Raw genomic sequence first — 24,713 nt, 5'->3', positions numbered from 1 at the left:
GTTTGGAATTTTGGATTTGTTTTATTATCTATTTCATGTTTTGTAAAATTCTGACGAATTTTGTTTAACAAACTCAACGATTTCAAAGCGAGTAGTGGCATCACTCTACGTAAAAAATAAATAAATAAATAAAAAATCCAGTGTGCGAGACTGTCTATCGGAAATTCTACAGATGTATTGTTTTTAAATATTTTCAGCCCAAATGAACATTAGTCCAAATGCTGTCTAAACGCATATGTCTGTGTAAATGAAAAAAACAATGCCCCTTTAGGTGTAACATAAAATCTGTAAGCTTCCAGATTTTTTTTAATATATTTTCATTTCTGGAGAAAATCAAAGCTTGACTTACACAGATAAATGGACGCAATCTTCATTCCGTTTTTGTACACATTTACGCCTCCTTGCAATATTATGACAATTTTATTTGATGAAAGCGACGTAAGCAGTGAGTGACCTTTTGGCAGTAAGAATAGGAATACGATATATCTAAGAGGGGAGCTCGGTTTATGTAATGTTATTTGAATTTGGCAAGGCACAGGAAGTGTGTCTGTCTAAGAAAAGGATGCCTTTGTGGAATCAGAAAGAAAGCCGTGAAAACCAGCCATACATCCAAGAGATTAAACCTATAGGCGAAGATTAAGAATCTGGCAAGAATTTGGCAAGGCACAGGAAGTGTGTCTGCCTAAGAAAAGGATGCCTTTGTGGAATCAGAAAGAAAGCCGTGAAAACCAGCCATACATCCAAGAGATTAAACCTATAGGCGAAGATTAAGAATCGAAACAGAAACCACCCAGAATTTTATGATCGAAAGAAACACATTTTCTTAGCCTTTAGAACCGCATATTCATATTTATATATCTTTCATACGCATTTGATACATATTACATATTTTAAAAATAAAACTATAACGTAGACTTTTAAAGAATATGGCTCACGAAACAATGGTAATGAAACACTTATAAAAGTTTTGAATTCATGTTCCCAGTTGGAAAACCGTAGGAATTACACAAAAACATTAAATTTTGTTTCCATTAAAAACCAGAGTTACTCAATCGGCTCGGAACGATTTAGGTTTTGTACAGCTTTATCCATATTTGTTGATTTTAAGTTTCGGTTCTGAAGTTTGAAGTCATTATTGACTGAAGTGCTTTGTAAGTGTCTGCGTTATTAGCGGCATTTAAGTATCATGTAAGAATGATTAATTCTGAAGTGATGCAGTTTAGGGAGATTCATTATAAGCAATAGCTATTTTTAGGATGGAAAGGGAAAATAACCAAGTTAAAGAGAAAAGTTAAGGTACTATTACAAATTTAAATTAGTACTTTGATTTACAAATATTTTATTTTACTTGTACACATGAATCAGTCCATCTAAAATACATAACGCTTAAGAATATTATGTAATAAAGTTGTGAAAATAAGTGGTAAAAATATGAAGCCAATAATGATATTTGGAGATGAAGTGTTATTTTGAGATTTCTATTTCAGATTGCTATTCCCGAAGCCTCTTAGATCGGCTTTCGAAAGAGAAAATATAAAATAATCATGTAATATATAATGACTGACATTTGTATTCGGACACTTGTATTTTTGAAATAAATTTTTGGCGGTAGATCTCGCACTAAATATTGAAATACAGATAAATATTTTTCTTTAATACATTATTTTTTCCCTATTGTTAGCCTTGCTTATCACAAAATGAATATTATCAAAATATTCCTTGTAATAAAATAATTTATTTAAAAAGTATAAGTCGGTAACTCACACAATAATTCGAACACTCAAAAATTTTGTGGAAATATTTTGACAGAGGAAGTTTCTTGTTATTAGTCCAAAGGGGCAATTTGCCCAGAAGGATTATTAATTTTGTTTTCGCATTTTGCGTTGATTCACTGCAAGCGTTGTTTCACTTTACAAGTTGTTGCCACCAAATATTATCGCCCTATATTACATTTAAAGAAATTAAGTCATGAAGAATCTGCATAAATGTATGTATGTTTCTCGCATTGTGATAATACAACGGTACCTACAGCTATCAAATTTTGAATTACGTAATCCTCCTGCGAATATGGAAATCTGGAAGCCAAAATTTGAAATCTGGAATTTGTTTTATTATCGATTTCATATTTTGTAAAACTTTAACGAGTTTTTGTTAACAAACTCAAGGATTTCAAGCGAACAATGGCAACGCTGTATAGAAAAAACATTTTTATGTCCAGCTCGCGACACTGTGTATCGGAAATTTTAAAGATATGCTCATTTTAAAATTATTTTGCGATATTGCTCTTGAACTAAATTTTATGGTTTAAGTGCGAAGAACATGATATTTAATAAATAAAAGTAACACATAAAATGTTAAAAAAGCGCCTCTTTGGACATAATTTAAAATCTGAAACCTTTCAGATTTTTTTAATTCATTTTTACTATTATTATTATTTTTTGTTATTGTTTTAAATAAAGGTAGGCCACAAGAATTACTATTTTCATTTGGAAATTATTATTTGTTTATCAAACTCTTTTAACAATTCCTTATCTGAAGTAAACATGAGAAGACGCTGCAAAATAACGACAAGTCTTAGTCGAAAATTAACTGTTCTTCATTTTAAAGATGGAAAGGTATTTGTAATATTCAAACCATCCTTGTTATAAAGCGTTCAGCTGTCTCTGATATTATAAAACCAGAGAAATTTCTTGGATACTGATGTCGCGAACACGTTTCAAGTTATTACGAAGGAGTCAGAAACTTATCATACAAAAATCAATAAACAGGACCCAGATAGTAATGATTGTGGAACTTACAGCGGCATAAAATAAAATTTTTAATAAAAGTTAATCTTGAAATTTTTGGAAGAATCATTAGACCACATGAATACTATGGGCGATCAGCAAGAAAATTCTTCATCAACAAGAAATCAAGCAAAATTAGGCTTGGCGTTTGCAGAAATCTATAGTAATTTGCCGTACTGAAATAATGTTATGTTTGCAATTTGCAATGTTATATTTGCAAGTTTTAGCTTGAAGTCCGAGGGACGAGCTGCATTATAGCGAAAGCCGAATAAACAACTGAATCAGAAAAACGTATTATCTGCTATTAAGCATATGGGTGGAGGCATAATGGTTTGGGAATGTTTCGCTGCCTCTGGAATAGAATATATAATTTGCATAGAAAATAAAATGGATGAGTATAGATATATGAGTATTCTTAATGAAAACGTAAAAGCATCTACAAGAAAACATGGAATGCAAAATACTTTCAAGTTCTACAGGGATAATGATCCTAAAAATACAGCCCGAAAGGTTCACTTGTCATTGTTATATAATTGTCATGAATTTTTCAAAATTCCTTCATATTCTTCGATTTAAATCCTATCGAACACATACAAAGTGAATTGGAGAAAGCATAGGAATATGACAATTCTTCGAAAGTTCTACTAAAATGACACTTCTTCGAAAGCTTTACTAAAAACAATTCGTACGAAGGAAGAGTACAAAGTAGAAGATTCTTAAACGAAACATTAGTCGAATCCATGCAAAGAATTGTTTGAATATTTTCATTACTTATTTATTTTGTAGCAAAATGATGAGTATAACCTTTTTCAAAGCAAGCAGGTTTTACAAAGGATGTACAATAGTATATGTTAAATAAATAAATAAATAAATAAATAAATAAAGTTATTTTACTATTATTTGTAACTGGTATTTTCAAATAAAGCTGGAAAAGACAAGTGTCCGAAAACAAATGTATATTATATATATATATATATATATACCTATAAGAGGATGAATCGCAAACCCCGTTTAGTCGGAAAAAATTGCAAAAATAATTATCGTGTGATATCAAATGGAATAAAATGGATCAATAATTAGTAGAAAATCCACTTATATGATTTATATAACGTAAAGCAGGCTTAGAGTGCATCATAGTTCAACATCAGAAAGGAAATGACGAGAAAGTCTTTTATAGAAATCTTTTAAAGCTACGGCCGCGAAGGTAATTGCACAACTGACACCGACTAACGAAGGTTTGTCGATGTTCAAATATACCCGGTGTGCTGGCGATGTCTGCTGAAACGACGGCGATCCTTGCTGTCATATCTTCCAGAGTGTCACAGGCATCTGATATACAGCTCATTTCATATGGCTCCAGAAGGAAGAAATCCAAAGAATTGAGCTCCGGGCAACCCGGAGTCCAAGCAATAGGTCCGCCGAGTCCAATCCACCTCCCGGAACATGTAGCATTGAAGTGGTTATGCACCCCAACAGCAAAATTGACTGGTGCACCATCATGCATATAAACCGCATGTTTTGGCGCACAATGGCTGGTATTCCCTGCATCAAATCCGGAAGAACGTGCTGTAAGTAATTTGCACCATTCAAGCATTCGGAGAAAAGGTACGGTCTTAACAAATGATTTCTAAGAATCCCTGTTTAGATATTAATACCGAATTTGTATTGCACTTTCAACGAGATATTGCTCTGGGAATTTTTGGACAACCACATATACGTATTATGCATATTGACCGCGGCTTTCCGAATGAAGTTTAATACTTGCGAATTCTGCATTGCCCACTACTAAATACTTGCTCGCTGCTTTTATTTTCTCCATACGCATTGAGAATTTGCGTATGAGGTTTCTTGTTCTCAAACTTTGCTTTTGTTTTCCACATACGCGTTGGAAATTTGCATGTGAAAGGATTCTTCTTCTCGACCGCAGTGCTCTTAATCCTCGCATTTGTTTAGCCATTCTCTTCGTCAAGCTCGGTGTTCTCGCAACGTCTATTTTTGCAACTTTCACCCATTAAATGTGGTTTGCGATCCCATGTTCTACGGTAATTCTTCAATGTCTTGATGTCTACTATCATCCCTCTGAATTTGTCGGTCGAATGGGAGTTAGGGGCTATTTGTAATAGTTTTTGAAAAAAAGTCTATATTTATAAATATGTATTTAGGATTCCTTGATTGTAACTGTTGTTTTTATATTATAACTATCCATTCATCATATGCCCAAAACAAACATTCAGAAAAAACAATAATTACTTTTCAAAATTATTCACCTGATAAAATTTTCCCGGACTTGAGACAAATTATAACACACCTGGGGCAAATAGCAACTGTAAAAACGGGAAAAAAAAAAAAAAAAAAAATTGGTGATTATTGTTACTTGGTATGGTGACAATTAATGATATCAAGTGGTTTACATCAAATAAAAGATAAAATTATTTAATCAATCAACATCCATCAGATGTAATCAGTCAACAGTCAATCTTTATCAATATTGCAGTCTACACAAACAAATAATAGATTACTTCCTCTCACACATAACGTATGCCCACATTTTGCAGTTAAGCATTGCACACTTTTTTCATCATCAGAATCATTGTACGCATCTTATGAGTTATCTTTTTCGTTCGTATAAGCACAACCATTTTTATGTTTAAAATCTGTATATGAGCTCAAAATCCTCTTTTTTTTTTCCCATAGTATTATCTTTATTTTCTTTTTGGATTTTTTAAAACTTTTCCCTTTTCATTATCTTTCTTTTCTTTTTCTATTCCTTATTAATTATCTTTTCATATACTCTTTCCAATGCTTCTTTTCGGGGTGTTTTAGTTATAATGGTAGATTTCTTTTTGCCGAAACCTGTATTAGACTCTTCTCGAAGAAGGAAGAAGAGATCTAATCTTTGAGGGTGAAAAATTGACTTTTTTATTTTGAGAAAGAAATTTGAATAAAATAAAAGTAATTTGCATGCTAACATTTAGAGAAGAAAGTACAGCTGAAGCCAATTCTACGCCGTTACACATGGCATATCAATTTTAAGAGAGTAAGGTGCTGACAAGATTCTAAAGTAATTCCGTTTTCCATTCAGATTTCATAAAAATGTGAATTTCCTGCTTTTATGAGTGATTTCTCTGAACTAACCGATTAAAATTTCAAGAAATTTTGACGAATCGTGTAAGCATTGTACCCGCATAATTTTAAAAACGATAATATAACTTCTGTTATATCAGAAGTTTAGCCCCAGTTCTCTTTTATCCTGACATAATTTTCCAACTAACTATGTGTAATTTCTTTATATCTTATACTTGTAAATAACTATATAGTATATTAAAAGCAACCTTTATTAAGTATACAAAAGGTAAACAGAATTATTAAAATGATAAGTTTAATACGAATACAATACGGCAAGATAAAGTACACTCATGTAAAGAAAAATATGTCTTGACGGCAAAACGTCCCGACGGCGAAACGGCCACTGTGAAATGGCAACGGCGAAAAGTCCTAGACCCCGTCGGTAGGGCATTGAGGGTGCTTAAATAAAAGGGCCCGTCACAAGAATCATGTTTAATGAAAAGTCTGATTAAAAAAATTGTAAAAAAAACCTCCGCTTAACTTGCGTGTGACTGCTTATACCTCTTACATCTAGCTCCTTGCTTTCCTACTATAGCTGAATGAAACACTGAGTAGAAATGAAGTATCAGTTTTTGAAAATCGCTACCAGAATACAGAGAATTCTGAAAATAATTTCCTGATTAAAAGGTTTCATATATCGCACTCATATTAACGTAGTACAAACGCATAACAATACGCAGACCTCTTATGATCACTGTCTTTAGTGAAATCTCTCATTCCGTCATAACAAAAACAAGAAAAACAGTTTCTCAGTAAATTACTTGAAAGAAACTATGTTAAAGTTACTTTTGTTTTATTTAATGGAAACGATAGCCTTGATTTGTATCGGAAACAAATGCCCAAATTTAAAAAATCCCAGATATTTAACTTAAGAGTTAAACATGCGGGATCTCTGAAGTTCAAGATGATTTTATTTTCATCATTTTTTTAGAAGCATGTGGTTTTTAAACCCTATCCATCTTGTCTAAGTAAAATGATTAAACATTTTGATTTTTAAGTCTAATTTTTCTTTTAAATAGTTTATAGCCATAAATATTATTTAAAGACTTTATAATGCAATGTTTATAGTTGGTTGCCGTTTTCGTAGTCACATTTTCAAACTTAAGCCAGCCTTGTTTCTTATGTTGGGCTCGAAGCAGTAGACTGCTTTAATTTATTTTACAGTGAGTTTATTAGTCAGTCGCCTGCGTACGATTCGACTGAATGAGTCGACAGCAATATCTACCAGTTGATACTGCTTTGGAAACTTCGTCTGTATGTGATGAAATCAAATTAGTGGATATTTAAAATTCAAAAGAATAATGGAAAGATAATGGAAGCGTATAAAGAGAAGTCAGAGATGCTAATGAAATTAATGAATGGGGTACATTAGAAGAAACTGATAATGTTATATAAAAAAACTTTTTTCCCTAGGTTTTTAGGTTCCTGTTTGTGCATTTCTTGAAATCCACGTTTTGCTTCCCAAATATTTTATATTAAGAAAGCATTAAAATTGATACACAAATGCAATAAATTTTATTCTTTTTGGGCGTATGTAGATCTCATTTTGACAAAGCAACTTCAAAAGATAACAGTAGTTAAATGTTTGGCTAGTCATAAATTCTGCTCTGTCAACATAGATCTCGGAGAAAAACATTTTGTAGCTCACATTGTGACAGTTATTCCTAAGTTTATTAAGAGTTAGGTTAAGTTCAATTATAACATCTTCTTCCTGGTTTTTCATGATATTCGCTCAAACCAGACAGTTTATGCAAACGGAATGCCAATTAGAATAGTTTAGAAGTAAAGGATATTGAACTTCAACTTACCCTCTGTGGTGGTGGTGGTAGTGGATTGTTTGAAGCAAAAAATGTTATATGAGCCAAACATATATTAAATATTATCACACATGAGTTAGATATAAGCACAAGTTATCGCTAAGTTACATACACCATCAAACTTATAAAATCAAATGAAGTAATAAAATTATGAGTGCTGAGATGAAAATGACATAAAACTCATACAATGATTTCAATTGTAAAATAGGAATAAAATCAAGAAACATGAGTTGGTTTAAAATACTCAGAGTTATTTTATATAGTATTTTAAAGGTATCGTATGTAGGCCACGATAATTTGGTTCTTGAACCGAATCCATAATTAAAATACATAGTATTAAATTATTAAGAAACGTCTTTGAAACCAAACCAAGTTAAAAATAAAGACCTGTCTCTTTCAGGTACTGAAACAAATTGGCATTGACCTCTTTCCCGATTTCATGGTCAAGAAAAAAGGGGTTAAATTGCTCCATTCGAAATCTGTTAAAATGTGGACATTCGTTTAAAAATACAGCCAGCGGCAGAACGGTATCATATTTTGAACCAACAGGTTTATTCTCGGCCTTTAAAAAGTAATTGTGTGTGACTCGAAGGTGACCAATTCTAAAGGCGGGTTAAAATTACTTCCTTTTTCAGAGTACTATTTGCCAAACAGTACTCTGTTACATGTTTTACACTCCTCAACTTATTATTCAACTGAAACACCCAGATTGCTTGCAAATTTCTACATTTTAGATATTCAGAATTTTAACTTTAATAATCGTGCTGGTATCACCAAAAGGGACTAGACCACTAGACAGTCCACTTTGCTGTGATGTCTGGCAGCTCGCCCGCCTCCTAGTGGAATTTAGGCCGCGTTGCTGAGTTAATCACCCGAAGTAATTGTGAAGGAGTCACCAAGAGGTATTGAATGGGCTTGGTAAACTGTTAATGACTTCGTTTATAACATAACCGATCGATACGTTGTAGGTTTGATATTTAGGCTGTTATTGTGAATAATCGAAATATTAATGTCAAAGCAAGAGTCCTGCATTGTAAATTTTATATCAGAAATCTAATTTTAGCTTACGTGATATTTGAAAAAAAAAAAAAAAAAAAAAAAAAAAAAAAACATTAGTGGTTAATAAAGTTCTGTTTAATTTTGCTTTTGATTTAGCATACTGTGTTAATAGCTAAACAGTATCGGGTGGAGGTAAAACTTGCCAAGTATTCGAGTAACTTCTGTGAATAGGCTTTAGGTTTCAGTTATTTCACTCTTACAGAAGTTAATAAATATAAAGCTCTGCAATTTCGATAAGATTATATTTAACATATACAATAAATTTTTTGAATAAAATATTGATCATGCTTTAAAAGAGTACGTAGAGTGCCTCTGTAGAAGTATTATTCTTTCAGCATTCTTTTAGAAACATTAGGTAACTGTTACGAACCTATTTTGTATTTCATTACCTTGAAAAATCCTACTGACTTAAAAATATGAGATTTTAGTACGTTTGACCTTAATTCTGTTGCAATTTTTTTATAATTATAGTGAGAGGAAAGAAACAATTAATAAAAATGACGTGTTTGTCTGATATTAGTAATTACTAGATTTAATTTCTATTAAATCTAGGTGAAAACTTTTAATTCAAATGTAGGTTAACTTTAATACGTTACAAACTACGCACATTTCAGCCTGGATTTTTTTAATGTTATGTAATAAACTATGGACTTCCACACTGATTCTACTACACGGTTTCACCTTCTTTTTTTACTAACTTAATTTCCAAGAAAATTACGTCAGAGATCAGGGAAGTTGAAATCTGATATAACGAATGACATTCTTTGGAAGTCATGTATGAGGTCAAAGGTGAAACCCTGTTCGCTGAGATACATAAAAAAAAAAAGTAGTGATTAAAAAAAAGAAGAAGCGTAATCTCCCTCTCGAAGAAACTGACATATTGAATTTCGGAACTAAGATACGCTTCTGAGCATAGGGCGTGATTTATACCACTTCTACTTCATGAAAGCTGTAGAAAAACGGAAGCTTTTATCATAGGCGTAATGATAGGGACTAACAACAAAAGAAAATGTTAGCTCCGACTTATTCTTATATTTAATTCACGTGCTAGAATTTGTAAGATAGTAAGTGATATTTTATTATGTGCTGAATTATTGATTATTTCAAAGATGTAGAGATTTATTCAAAAAATAGGGATGGGATAATGGAAAGATTAGGATGGCATAATGGGAAATAGGATAACAGAAAGATTAGACTAATTTTCAGTGGAAGAGATCTGTTAGAATCTGTAAATGAACAGGAAGTATCGACAAATGAGAAATATAAGTAAGAAATGTAATTAGCGCGATTTATTGGGATCCGTAACAGATCTGGATGTACTGTTAAAAGTGTTTTCATTGTTTAGGTTTTGAATCCTGGTGAATGGGCTGTCACATGAGTATTTTTGCTGTTTTCCTCATGCGTAACATAAATACAAACCAGTTTTCTTTAAAACATCCTCCTTAAAGATACCTGTATTCATGCGTATAATCCTCGTATGTTTTACTGTTTTTAAACAGAGTAACAAACTCTTATTATTTATTTGCATTTTTTACTTTAACTAAATATAGCATAGTATCATCGATTTTAAAGATTATTATTTATTATTAAGTAAAAGCAAAGGAAAGGAAAAGAAACATACAATCTTATATGCGTAACTTGAAAATGCCGTAATGCACAGTAATGTTATATGTATTCTTACGTAATTCTAGATATAAGAATGTACAAGAATGTCATTTACAAGAAAACAAAACCAACTCACTTTTCTTTCAATGTATGGATTACTTGGAGTTTCTATGAATGCTGTTTTAAGTCTTCATGTAATAATGCTACCCAAACTCGGACGTGTTAATAATGACTTGGCATATCACGGTGCGGAACGTTACGGAATTTGCTCGATAGCTGCATTTACTACTTCGATTATTCCGTTTTCTTTACTATTCGAAACGTTTTCTTGGTTCTTTATGTTTCGAATTAAATATTGATCACGTTGCTTCAGTTCTTTCTATGCATTTCTTCGCAGCGTGGGCCGAAGGAATCATATCATGACGACGTAGTTGAAAATGACGCCGGACAGTTTCACAATTATGCTTTCACTGTGAAAGCGAGCTATTATCCAGACTTCTGCTCCACAGCAACTGAAATGACATTGTCTATGCTGCATTATGATGGTCTAACAGTGTTGTTATATTTTACAATGACCGTGTGCTACGCGATTTAAAATCTCCCACTCTAGGGCGCCATCCTGTATATGCAGTCGATGTATATCAGTTTGTAAAAAATATATTAAAGTAACTCATCATTTACTTCTTATGTTTATCTTCGGAAAATAAAATACATATTCACTTCCTTTAACTCAAAGCACGGCAACTAGGCTGTTCAGTTTAAAATTACCTAATTATCCCATCCTTAATGCGTTCTTTCGTGATGTAACTGGCATCAATTTCAGCTAGCACTGAAAGATTCGTGACTGGAATCCCAGAAAGGGCTTTTCATATTTTCCGTTTCGAAAAAAGCCTAATGTTCCCACAAGTTATCTTTCTCAGCATCTTCAAGACATCAAGTGTACACGTAGGAGATCATAGTACATGTAACCTTCTTTTTAAAACATATTAAAAACATTACGGTTTTATTATATTTTTGTTCTAACCGTTTTATATTGAAAACAATTCGCAGCAGGAAGTTACATTTCTTATTGCCTTGCATAACTGTTTTTGTGAATTTGCTGTTAAATTTTTGGAAAACAACCGTACGTAGCATACTTCATACGTACGTAACATAAAGTTGAAAATTTTCATTTTTGGAAAACAACCGTACGTAACATAAAGTTGCTCGGCAAGGCACACTATTACACTTATTGCTTAAAGGTAACTGATATGCTGTCAATGTTAGCTGTCTGCAACTAAGTCATCTTCAAGTAAAAACTCTTTTATTTTCTTAATTTCATTAAGTGTCGATTTTTTTGTAATTTGAATAAATAATGATTAACGAATTCTCTTTCCATTAAATGTCACGAACACGTTTAGCTGTTATATTTCAAGTAAGCTTTACTTTTAACGTGAATATGAATTTCCCTAACGAAATAAAATTATTCTTTACTGGAAAAATTGTACAGAGAATTCTTCATGTGAAAAGACAGGCATCGATATTCCCAATTTTAATACATATTATAAAAAAAGAAAAGAAAAGAGATAGAGAATGATATTTGTCTCACCGTTATCTAGCATACCTCTAATCCACTGATTTCTGTAAACATTAAAAAAAATTAGGTTTGATCTACGAATTAAAAATTATTTTTTTAAAAGGCATCTTTTCTTGCATGATAGCCTTTGCTCTTTCACCTTCAAATGGATTGAGTGATACTTGATACATGTGATACTGAAATGTTGATGAAACCATAGATATTATCTAAATTTTTATTCAGTTATAATTTTAATGGAAACTTTGATGTATTTTGTTTAAATTTAAAAGTGCATAGTGTTTCATATTTGCCAGTAATTTAAAACGGCAAAAATGTAATCTGAATTAGCTGTACGAAAAAACAAATGAAATTAATTTTCTTCAGCAATTAAATTCAGTTTCAAAATTATATTAAGTGTAATATTAAAATTTGTCGTGAGACATTTACAGAAAAAATATATAATACTTCAGTTAAAAGCATTTCGATCACATAAATTAAAATGTACTGTGCCAATATTTATTTTACGTACATTTATACGTTAATTTGGGTAATATTTTACAAATGAAATGAATAGGAAATTTTATGGTATATATGTATTCATATAGATAATGACTGTAAAAACTGCTGATAAACGTACGAAGATATAGAGATATGGAGTAAATAGAATCTCATCTCACGATTTTCAACATATGCATAATATGTAAATGTTGAATATTCGGATTAACTAAGACCATGGTTTATATCCTCAAAGCCAAATAGTACGTATTCACTGCAGTGCACTTGAAAAACTTCTTCCTTTTCTTTTATCGAATTTTCTTTCAATTATATTTTATATGCAATTAAAAAAACAAAATATTTTTATTTCTGTAAAAACTATGTAATACAAAATGCACTTTTACTTACAAAATTATATTATCAGGTTATTTTGCATAGCCATTTATTAGTCAGGGAGCTGAAGGGACTGTAGCCCCCGAAACTGAAGTTTTAGTTTATAAATAGAATACAGTTACAAAATTATTGGTTTTAGATAAATGTCACAGACCCTGCTTTTTTGAAATTAAATTCTAGCTAAAGTAATGCTATTTTTTATTTATTTAAACATGCAACTCATTTCGATTTCAACTAAAGTGAAACAATGAAATTAATTTTATTTATGCAGAAATTCTGAAACTAAATGCATAACTTTGTTTTTATTTGGACTATACAAAAAGTAACAAAAACAGAAAGAAAAAGAAAAAAATCTGAAATGTTTTCAGATTTTAATGGTCGCCCAAAAAGGTTTGCGAAAGTTTTTTTACGCTCTCTCTGAGTTCGCTGTCTACTAGTCTGTTGCTGCATTCAGTCCTGCTAACCCATTTTTAAAGCATAATTTTCTTTACCACTTACGCCATATACAATTATATAAAAAAAATTACAAAGATTTCAAAAGCAGCATGGCAAGCATATATCGCAATATCTCGCTCGCTATACCAACACCTTGACGTGGAGCTTTGCCCTGTTCTATAAATACAGAGATTGCGTAGCGCGGACCATGTTTAGAATTTTAGATGCAATGTTAAGTGCTGGCATACATTTTCCTATTTTTTTCAGGCCCTTTTTCAGTTCATCATAGCAATGCTCAGTTCATCCATCTTAGTAAAATGGCTTTCAGAACTTTTTTTTTTTTTTTTTTTTTTTTTTTTTTTGTTATTAAAACAATTTGTGTAAAGCGAGTATAACACCTTTTGTGTAATGCGAAGCATTTACGCCATCTAAAATTAAATTCAACGGCAAAATCACCAGATATTTTAAAACAGCATATCTTTAGAATTTTCGATAGACCCATAAGATATAACTGTTTTATTCCGCACAGTGTTGCCACTGCTCGCTTTCAAATCTTTGAATTTGTCAATCTAAAATTCGTTAAAATTTTACAAAACATGCAGATAATAAAAAAAAATTCGAAATTCAAAATTCGGGCTTCCACGTGCCACATGTTCGGGTAGAGGACTACGTTATTCAAAATTTGATGCCTATAGGTACCGCCGTTTTTTCACATTGCAAAAAACATTCATACATTCATGAAGATTCTTCATTATTTAATTTCTTTAAAAATAGTACAGGGTGATAATATCTGGTGGCAAGAATTTGAAAAGTGATCCGCCTAACGCTTAATTTGGCTAACGTCCCCTTTGAGCTTATAAATTATTTTTGACTTGCATAAAATAAAACGTATGCTCTACTCCTGAACAATTACAATTAAATTAGCATACTTTAATATGCTGCTAAACTCTTTTTATTTGCAGGCTGGTAATAAATTTATGATTATCATAAAAATGTATGAAAGGATCATATTTTTCGTAAAATGGAAACTTAATGGTAAGCTCTGAACTTTTATTCAGTCCGTTTTTAGAAAGGGACAGAACTTGCTTATGACTAAGAAATGATTCAAAGAGTAAAGAAAAGAAATCTGAAAGCTTTCAGATTTTATATTACGCCCAAAGGAGTTTTTTTTAATCCCATTTACACGCATACACGTTTGAAAAACATTTGGGTCCCTTCAGGTTAAAAGTATTTAAAAACAGCATATCTTTAGAATTTCCGACAGACAGTCTCGCGCGCTGCAGATGAATTTTTTTGGAAGAATACAGTGTTGCAATTAGCTTGCTTTGAAATCTTTGAGTTTGTTAATTAAAAATTTGTTAAAGTTTTACAAAATATGAACTAGATAATAAAACAAATTCCAAATTCCAAAAATCGTGTTTACGTGTGCTCATATTCGGGTGGAGGACTACGTTATTCAGTATTTGATGGCTGTATGTACCGTTGCTTTTTCACAATGCGAGAAACATACATAAATTCACGCATATTTTTCATTATTTAATTTCTTTAAGTATAATACAGGGCGATAATATTTGGTGGCAACTATTTGAAAAGTGATACAGTCTTTTATAGTGATTCTTCGCAAAATCGCGTTTCGAAACTGGTAACACTTCTGGACTAACACCCTTTTGAGCTAATAAAAGCCAGTATAGTGTATAAAATACTTCTCCATTAATTTTTATAGATTACATAGTTGCCACAGTTGTATACTATAATTTTAAGTTAAGTATATTTTAATATTTCCTAACTTTAAAATAGATATACTTAAATAAATTGACAAGAACAAGTGATTCGGATAAATGGAGTTAAACTGAATTTACTGTACACTTGAATATCCGTAACAGAAGCAGTAAACCTTCTGTATTGCTTGCTCAGGTCTGCAAAATAACCGATACCTTTAATTTAACTGAAATGGTCATCATGAAACTCCGTTTGCAGTTAGAAAAGTCTACAATTACTGTTTATAAGTAACAGTTATAACATATTTTCCCGACGCCTGTTATTGTAGTTTTCTTCCGACGAAAATAAAGATTAGAAATTTTTACCAATGAACAAAATCTTCCACATTACAAAAATATTCCTTCATTAAATAACAAAGTGAAAAGTTTAAAGAGTGATTGTAACTGCTAAGATCTTTGCATTCAAATAAAATAAAACTTTTCATTCAGAAATAAAGCTTTAATTTCTTTTTTTTTTTTTTTTTTTTTTTTTTTTTAGTTGTGTTTCGATTTTAACAATACAAGTTAAATTTTATCAGTTGTCCATACAATATATTACTTTTACTCATTGAACAGCAAATATACCGGCGTGTTTAAGTTTTCAGATTTCAAGATTTTTACTTATATATACATTTATTTATTATCTATTTTTAATTAAAAAAATTCCAATTAATAAAATCTCCTTTTTGCTGTAAGACTGATGTCTTCAGACTGAAATTAGATTAAAAAAAAATTATATACTATTTGATTTATTTAATATTTATTCATTTTAGAATCACTGAAATAACATTTTCTAAATATTTATGATTTTAGATTACATAGCTGTCACATAAAACATGCTTTTCTTAAATTTTCTTTGCTTAAACATATAATCCTTTCCTGTTTTTAAAAAATAAGGAGAGAAATGAAATTTTATTTAATTGAGTATTAAATTAAAAAATTAATCTTGTTTTTATTTTAACAGCGTTGAAATTACGAAATGAAAATATTTTTTAATTGGGTAAAACGAAATGCATAAACATTGTAAGGTTTTATGTCTAATTAATCCATTACGTTATTATTTTATCTGTGTTGTCACTTCTTCTTTCATCGGCTCCCACGAGGATACGAATTTGCTACGTATATACAAAATTCTTAAAGTTATATAGAGAGTTATTAAGAGTTCTTAAAGTTATATAGAGAGTTATTAGCAGCGACGCTGATTTATGTGATATTTCTCGCCCAACATATTAAAATTACTTAATTCGGCTTTAGTCTTGTTTAGTCGGCTTTTCTTTTGCTAAAAACATTTACAAAATATTAATAACGAATATTTTCGTATTATTGGTGACGCGAAATATTAAAGTGTATCTATTATTTAGTGATGAAAACACAAAAAATCACTTTTAACCTTGAAGAAGAAATCTGCTGTTGAGGCATACCCTCGCAAACAAAAGTATTTGGTTACAAAGCCGATAGTTACTGTGGGAGTATATTACTACATTGGGTCAAAGGGGGAGATTTGAAGGTTAGATTTAGCCATTTAAGCTTTTAATATTGGCGCCACAGTGAGGGGCACTCAAAGGCGCCATGCGTGAAAAAAATGGCCTTCAAAGATCTTTTCCTGGTTCCATATAATGAGATATAGCCTTTATACTATTACGCGCTGCGTTGACAAGTTTGAATAATCTATTTTCTCCGTCTCACTTCCGCAGAATTCTGTGCAATTTCACACGTGGAAGAAATAAATTTTAGTTACTCCGACAAGCACTATCACTAAAAGCATGCAATCAGTTAAAAAAAAAAAAAAAAAAAATTAACATTTCTTCTCAATCTGTATGCTTAAAGTGCACCGACATTTGGTTTTATGATGTAAGGATGAAACTTTAGTTTTAAGAAAGAAAAATTAAAAGTAGAACAGAAATCCAAATACGAGGACTAACTGGGACCACGCAGCAACCGGACATTTGGAAAAAATTGTATAATTCAGTTTATTTTTCTTTTTTTCTCTTCTCCCTAATAAGATATATACGTATTTACGCTATTACTAATGAAGGAATTTTATTTTTCTCTTACTCTATTCAATAAATTTTATACTTAACTGAAAGTCATCCACACAAAAAAATACAAAATTAAATTATTAGTTGATTTTTTCTTTGCTTAAACATATAATCCTTTCCTGTTTTTAAAAAATAAGGAATGAAATGAATTTTTATTTAATTAAGTATTAAATTAAAAACTTAATCTTGTTTTTATTTTAACAGCGTTGAAATTACGAAATGAAAATATTTTTTAAATGGGTAAAACGAAATGCATAAACTTTGCAAGGTTTTATGCCTAATTAATCCATTACGTTATTATTTCATCTGTGTTGTCACTTCTTCTTTCATCGGCTTCCACGAGGATGCGAATTTGCTACGTATATACAAAATGAGAGTTCTTAAGTTATGTAGAGAGTTATTAGCAGCGACGCTGATTTATGTGATATTTCTCGCCCAACATATTAAAATTACTTAATTCGGCTTTAGTCTTTTTTTAGTCGTGTTACTGGTCTGAACCAAAGCTTGACAAAATTGTTCTTTGTAAATTTCAAGCATTATATGCAGTTAATGCGGGGAACACGTACTAATAAGTTCCAGCGCTAAAAGAAACGGCATTAAACGAGGTCGTCTTAACACGTAAATGATTGGGATAAGAAAAACGGAAGTGAAAGTAAGATAATTTATCAGTTTTTTCTATTATTTTGTATTTATTACATTAATTTTATAATTATTTCTTGCTGATATCGATTTTTATTCATAAAACATGCATAAAAATCAAAAAGAGTTCCAGTAAAGTAGTTATGTTTGTAATGAGGAAGGTTCTTCTAAGCTTGACTTTTATTGTTGTTGTTTTTTATTTGTGAAGAAGTCATCTGGAATAGTTTGCTTGTATCTGTTTGGTTCACCAAGTAAGTGTCCATAGTAAAACTTTATATCAATGTCACTTCGTCTTGCCTTTGAATTTCTATCAAATTTTAAGTCATTTTATTTAAACAGTTCCATAATTTCCCTTATAGTAGCTAAACTTTCTTTAGAAAATCCGTAGTTTCATCATCTTTGAATTACACTAATTCTTGAGATAGTCCTTGGAAAGATTTTCACTAGTTGCAACTGAAAATAATTATTTAATATCCTACGCATTTATATTCTCTACATTATGCATCCCCATGAGCAAAACAGCCCTGTTGTTAGGCGTATTTATTTTATACAATCTTGTTTCATGAGATAGTTGACAGTTTCATCGACATCAGCAATAGATTCTCCATAACAACTGCTCCATGGCCTAATATATATCCGAAATTAATCGGCATAATCAAGATCTCATTGATTACAAAAAAAAAAAAAAAAAAAAAATATTAATAAAAATCTGATAGCTTTCAGATCTTATATAACGACCAGATGGGCGTTTTTTTAACGTTTTGTGACTTCGACTTCCCTTGACGATGCAGCATAGAGAGAGACAGCGACTTTGGTGCGACGAACGATAAAGCTGGATACAAGAGCGACAAAGTGTCGTCTTTTCAAACGATTTGCGGTTCTACGTGCAGTATTCTGATGACCGTATACGTGTCTGGAGGCTCCGAGGAGATCGCACGTCCCTTGTTTGCATTCTATATCGGCATAGGGTCCCTGCACTTGGTGCGATGGTTTGGGAAGCCATTGAGCACAAGACATGCATATCTCTAGTTCGGATCGACGGTAATTTGAACGATGATCGGTACATTTTTGACATCTTGCGTCCAAGTGGGTGTGCTCTATATTCGAGGCCTGCCATCTTCCAACAAGATAAGACCACATGTTGCACGTCGTGTTCTGACCTTCCCTGGTACGCCCGACCCCCAGGGTATTCGGTTGATCCAGATCTGTTACCCATTGAAAACATCTGGTCATGAGTTGCTGAGAGACTGACCTGCCAACCCTCTCCACCTTATACGATTAATGAAATGTGATATAGACTTGAAGCAGCATGGAATGAGTTGCCCTTTGTTGTCATCCAAGCCCAGTTCTACTCCATGCCTAAGCGAGTAAGGGCCGTTTAAGCTGCCATGGCTGACAACTAATTCTACTATTTTCTCACCCCTATAAACCCCCAGACTACTTAGACTACTTACAAATTTGATCATTTTATCTTCTTGTCATACTGTTTACGCACAATAAATATTGTTACGAATTTGGTATTTAAAAAGCTAATGTTAGTTCTCAATTATAAATTAAATGGTTTTATTTCTCGCGCAGTGCAGCGCGTGACGAATATTAAAAGAAAGCTAAGCCGGAAAAATTAAAAAATACAAGAGCGCGTGCGTTAAATAAATAAATATCTCTTTTTGATTTCGAGAAAGTACTGGAAAATTCTAGCGCGTGATTTTAAAATCTTATAAAAGGAGGAAAACATCTCAGTTTGTAGTAGTTGCTTAGTTTGTTGTTATTTAGAAAACTGCCGTTGTTGATTATAGCGAATTCGCGGATTAGCGTTCTTTAGCTGTTTTGAATTACGTTCTATTGTACATTTAAGTAGTTAAAAGATAACTACTGTGAGATATTGTGATACTGCATGATAATTTGAGAAAATTTAAGCATTTCTGTTGTGATAATAATAAATTTTTGTTCATTTTTCATCGGACTTGTGCATTCATTTCATAACGAACCCGTACGCACGCAACAATTTTTGGTGTCAGAAGTGGGATTTTGAATGCCAATAACAAGAGGGATGGAAGAACAATTGAGACAGCTCATTACTGCTTTTGCTGCTTTCCAAGAAAAGATGGAAGCTGGACAAACATCTTTTAAAGAAGAAATGAAATTGGGCCAGGAATCCCTCAAGGAAGAAATGAAAACGGCACAGGAACAAATGAAGTTGGGCCAGGAATCCGTTAAAGGAGAAATGAAATTGGGCCAGGAATCCGTTAAGGAAGAGATGAAATCTCTTAAAAATGAGATGAAAGCAGGTCAGGACGAAATGAAAAGAGAAATTACCTGCGTAATAGAAAATAAATTTGAGGCTATGGAAGGCAGAATAGACGCGGTTGAAACTAAAGTTGGACAAATAGAAGAAAGAGTTTCTTCGGTAAAAGAACAAGTAGAAGAAAGAATTTCTTCTGTAAAAGAACATATAGAAGAGAGAGTTTCTGCCGTCGAACAACAAATTGATGATAGGGTTTCTGCTGCCGTCGCCAAAGAAGTTGACAGCCTAAAGAAATGCATAGCGACGGTAGGAAACAATTCTGAAGGTTTCAAATTTTTATCGATGCCTGCTCGTTCCGTTCTGAAACTATCTACATATGATGGGAAGACCTCCTGGCAGGTGTATAGGACACAATTTTCTATCGTTGCGGATGCGAATGGATGGGATTCCCAAGCTAAGGCCTGTCATCTCGCCGCTTCTCTGAGAGCAGACGCAGCGGATATCCTGCAGACGCTTCCCGAAAACCAGAGACTAGACTTTGAAGCTCTATCCGGCGCATTGGAACTGCGCTTTGGTGAAAAGTGTTTGAAAGACTACAGCAGGCTTCAACTAAAATCCCGTCAGCAGAGGCCCACCGAAACACTTCAGGAGCTCGCCACGGATGTTGAAAGGCTGTCACATCACGCCTTTTCGGAATGCCCGACAGAAACAAGAGAAATCCTGTCGCTGCAATATTTCATCGACGGCATCCGGGATCCTGAAATACAAAAAGCTCTTCGAATGGCAAATGTAAAGGACATAAAAAGCGCTCTGTTGTACGCCATGAAATTGGAGGCAGCCCAGCAAGCAACTCTTAGAGATCGCTACCCAGTCAGAGCTGTGCGAGTCCACGACCCAGGGGACCAATTGATGGCTCGTTTAGATGATTTATCCAGACAAGTCGAAGCTTTGATACGAAGTAGGAGCGAGAAGAAAGTGGCTCCAAGGTGTTGGAGATGTGGTAGTGAAGGTCACCTAAGACGGAATTGCAGAACGCCCCAGGGTACGGAATATAAAGCAGATGATTTTACCAGACAAGTCAGTGGCTTGAGACGGAACAGAAGTGAAAAGAAACTGGTTCTAAAGTGCTGGAACTGCGGAGTTGAAGGCCACATACGAAGAAACTGCAAAACACCCCGAGATACGGAAAATAAGACCATTTCTCAGCAACGACGCAGTAAACAAATTAGTGACCATATCGAGGAACGGAGGTTGCCAGATAATGAAAAACCTTGTTTTAAAGCGCTTAAAATTTATACAGTGAGTGGCAACAGTAACGGACTGTCCATTAATGGGAATATCGATGGAGTTCCTTGCAATATGATCATTGACACAGGAGCTAATGTTACCATCATTAGGAAAGATTTAGCTGAACAGTTTAAAGATAAACTTATTTGGACGCCATCCTGTGTTACCCTTCAGACTGCGTCTGGTGACAAGATCGACATAACTGGGAAGTTAAACGTAAACATCACGTTTGGAAGTGCCGCCTACCATCACACGGCATATGTGGCGGATATTACAGATCCATGCATACTCGGATTGGACTTTTTAAGGAAATACAATTTTTCCTTAGATTTCAAAAACAATAAGCTGCTTTCAGCATCTGATGGCATGACTATCCATCCTCAAAAGGGATCCTCGCCTGGAAATGTCGACGCCTTGTCCGAAAGATCGAGCTCGGGAAGCTGCCGAAATCATACCAGGGTCGAAAAGAAACTCAAGACTACCAGCTATTCTCCATCCCAGAAGCTCTTCAATCGAGACCTTCGTCTGCCTTGTGACCGCCTGTTTAGTCGCCCTACGGATGCGCCTTCATCGCCTGAGGAACACATCCAAGATGCCTAGGCCCGGTTTGAGGGGATGCACCGTTCTGCACGAAAGCGAGTCAACTTGGCGACGGAGAAAATGAAGACCAGATGCGACACAAGAGCTACTAGACAGAGATCCAACAAAGGAGACAAGGTGTGGTTGTGGAACCCAATTCAACGAAAAGGACTGAGTCCTAAATTACAGTCACCTTCGGATGGTCCATATACAGTGCTGAACACGAATGACGTCGTGGTTCGGATCCGTGAGTCTTCGAACTCTTACGACAGGTTAGCTTATTACTATGGCCATAGTACGTAATGTAAATAATTGTAAATAGTATCAGACCATGGTCCTTTTTGTTTATAAATGTGTATTTGATTTGATTTGTATTTAGTATTTGTTTTGTATTTAGTATTTGATAGCATTTGATTTGTTTAAGTTAGTTATTGCATTTATTGTTTATATTGTTTGATATTGTAATGTAATGTTTATGCCACAGTTGTAAGTTTAGCTTCCTGTCCAGGGATTGTACTGCCCGGGACGTGCAGTCCTTGGTAAGGGGGCAGTGTTACGAATTTGGTATTTAAAAAGCTAAAGTTAGTTCAATTATAAATTAAATGGTTTTATTTCTCGCGCAGTGCAGCGCGTGACGAATATTAAAAGAAAGCTAAGCCGGAAAAATTAAAAAAATACAAGAGCGCGTGCGTTAAATAAATAAATATCTCTTTTTGATTTCGAGAAAGTACTGGAAAATTCTAGCGCGTGATTTTAAAATCTTATAAAAGGAGGAAAACATCTCAGTTTGTAGTAGTTGCTTAGTTTGTTGTTATTTAGAAAACTGCCGTTGTTGATTATAGCGAATTCGCGGATTAGCGTTCTTTAGCTGTTTTGAATTACGTTCTATTGTACATTTAAGTAGTTAAAAGATAACTACTGTGAGATATTGTGATACTGCATGATAATTTGAGAAAATTTAAGCATTTCTGTTGTGATAATAATAAATTTTTGTTCATTTTTCATCGGACTTGTGCATTCATTTCATAACGAACCCGTACGCACGCAACAATATCTTTTTTGCATTTGCTTTTCTTCATGGTGTTGCAATTTTAACGCTATTTTAAAATGTATTTTAGTGAGTACTTCCTTCTTCTTTAGCTTGAAAATTGGTCTGTAAATGAACATTTGCACACCGATGCATTGAGTATTTTATGATGGAAAGGTTCGAGAATATATTCATGATTTTATTTATCAACGAGATGAAGAACCTTCCACTTCAAATGAATATTAGGAATTACACGAAAATTAAACTGTACTATTAAAAAAGAGAGTGTGCTAGAGAAAGCGACACATGTTTACGGAAAAACTGCCATTAAATTACGTGTTGAACAACGAGTCTACGTGATTTAAATTAGTAATGTGGAAAAGGTATTATATTCTAATACCTTTGAAACTTCCCTTGCACGTAGTATCATCGGCAAGATTACTGGAACAGAATTTAAAATTTCTACTCCTTTGTAAGGTAAATTCTTCTTCGGACTTTCCTTGGGCATTTTTCTCGCTATCTGAGATTTCCCATTAGAAAATTATTTGAGGAATTTTTTACCTGAAGTGTACGTGAAATTATATTATTGAACGGGACACGTCACGGCTTGAGCGATATTCTCGGTGATACCTGGCTAGACTAAACTAGGTATTGTACTAACGCTGGTGGTAATGGTAAAAGAATGCAATAGTAAAGGTAATACCTTACTACTGCATTACCACTGTAAAGGTATTAAATTCTAAAATTTTTTCAGTAGGGCCTTTTAGGGCCTAAAAATGTAGAATAGTTGAAATTATGGCTAAGAAATGATGCAGGATGCAAGCCACGAGCTGAATTACAGTTTATGTAAATAACCGTGTCACACGTGATTCTCAACCTGAAGGTTCGTAAGACGGCGCTATGTAAGAAACGTCACACAGTTTTCTTTCAGATAATATAGTAAGACACTGATATTTTGTTCTACTTTTTTATAATAAATTATTCAAAGTTTTATAAGCTTATTGCACACAATTTTATATTTTCATAGGAAATGGAATCCTGGAATGCATCTTGTAATATTTGCCACTGTCATTTAAGTACAGTTAGCTGTACAAAAATTGCCTGTCCTATTGTTCAGTGTAAAAATGATGAAGTAGCTTCACTGCTTGACGATAACTGTTGTCCACAATGTACAACTTTTAAAAGTAAGTTATGTATATTTAATATATTATAATTTTCAATTAATGTTTTAAATTTCAGATGAAGCCAGTAGGTTTATTATAATGAAAAAAGTACGCGGTAAATATGTTTTTAATAGAGAATCTTTACGGCTTAGTGAGGTTATACCAGAAAATATCAAACCGACTTAGAAAATGTAGTCTCATGTAATGCATTTCGAAAGAATTTAACTCAGAACTTCAAGAAGAAAAATTATTCTGTGTCTCTGGCCAAACCTTTATCTCTTAAATGAAAGAATTTAGAAGAAAATATGCATTACACCTTTAAACTTTGTTAGTTTATTGATTGCTTTCTTAAATATTTATCTGCTAAAATTATCTCAAAACTGACTTCAATTATGAATTACACAAGAATTTTTACAAAAAAAAAAAAAAAAAAAGTACAGTTTCAATAATTTGCAAATATAACTGGTGTGAAGTGTATCGCAATGAAACTTAAAATGGTATGTGCTTGCAGATATGACGATTTTCCCCTGCATTACGCTTCTTGATGTACTAATTACACTGTAGCACGTTTATCGTTTGACAAAATAGGCACAGCTGCAACGGAGAAATTTTGTTTTGTTTTTATCAGACTCATTTAAGTGCTGTAAGATATTCAATTTTTATGGAAAGAATTTTACCCGTGTTTTTTAAATTTTCTAAACTGTAG

At 32.8% G+C, this 24,713-nt stretch overlaps 2 protein-coding genes across 7 annotated transcripts in view; one reads left to right on the top strand and one right to left on the bottom strand.

Moving 5' to 3' along the window:
* Positions 1 to 10,692, bottom strand: part of cutlet (chromosome transmission fidelity protein 18 homolog) — an 86,864-nt gene extending 76,172 nt beyond the window's left edge. The window contains exon 1 of the mRNA XM_085821914.1: positions 10,530 to 10,692. The gene's annotated coding sequence lies outside the window, so the exon portion shown is untranslated. The remainder of the gene's footprint in view (positions 1 to 10,529) is intronic.
* Positions 1 to 24,713, top strand: part of LOC118199880 (extracellular matrix organizing protein FRAS1-like) — a 284,180-nt gene that overhangs the window by 9,401 nt on the left and 250,066 nt on the right. For all 6 annotated transcript variants that reach the window (XR_015042588.1, XR_015042590.1, XM_085821910.1 and 3 more), the window contains exon 3: positions 23,872 to 24,028. Coding sequence is in view for 4 of the 6 variants with exons in the window: in XM_085821910.1 (XP_085678036.1) it covers positions 23,872 to 24,028 (157 nt within the window). In the remaining 2 variants the exon portion in view is untranslated. The remainder of the gene's footprint in view (positions 1 to 23,871; positions 24,029 to 24,713) is intronic.

Source organism: Stegodyphus dumicola, chromosome 8 (genome assembly GCF_044657685.1).
Source record: "Stegodyphus dumicola isolate Sdum_Otavi_A_Nest chromosome 8, ASM4465768v1".
NCBI lineage: Eukaryota > Metazoa > Arthropoda > Arachnida > Araneae > Eresidae > Stegodyphus > Stegodyphus dumicola.
The sequence above is the reverse complement of the archived record's forward strand: the minus strand, read 5'-3'. Positions and strand labels throughout refer to the sequence as shown.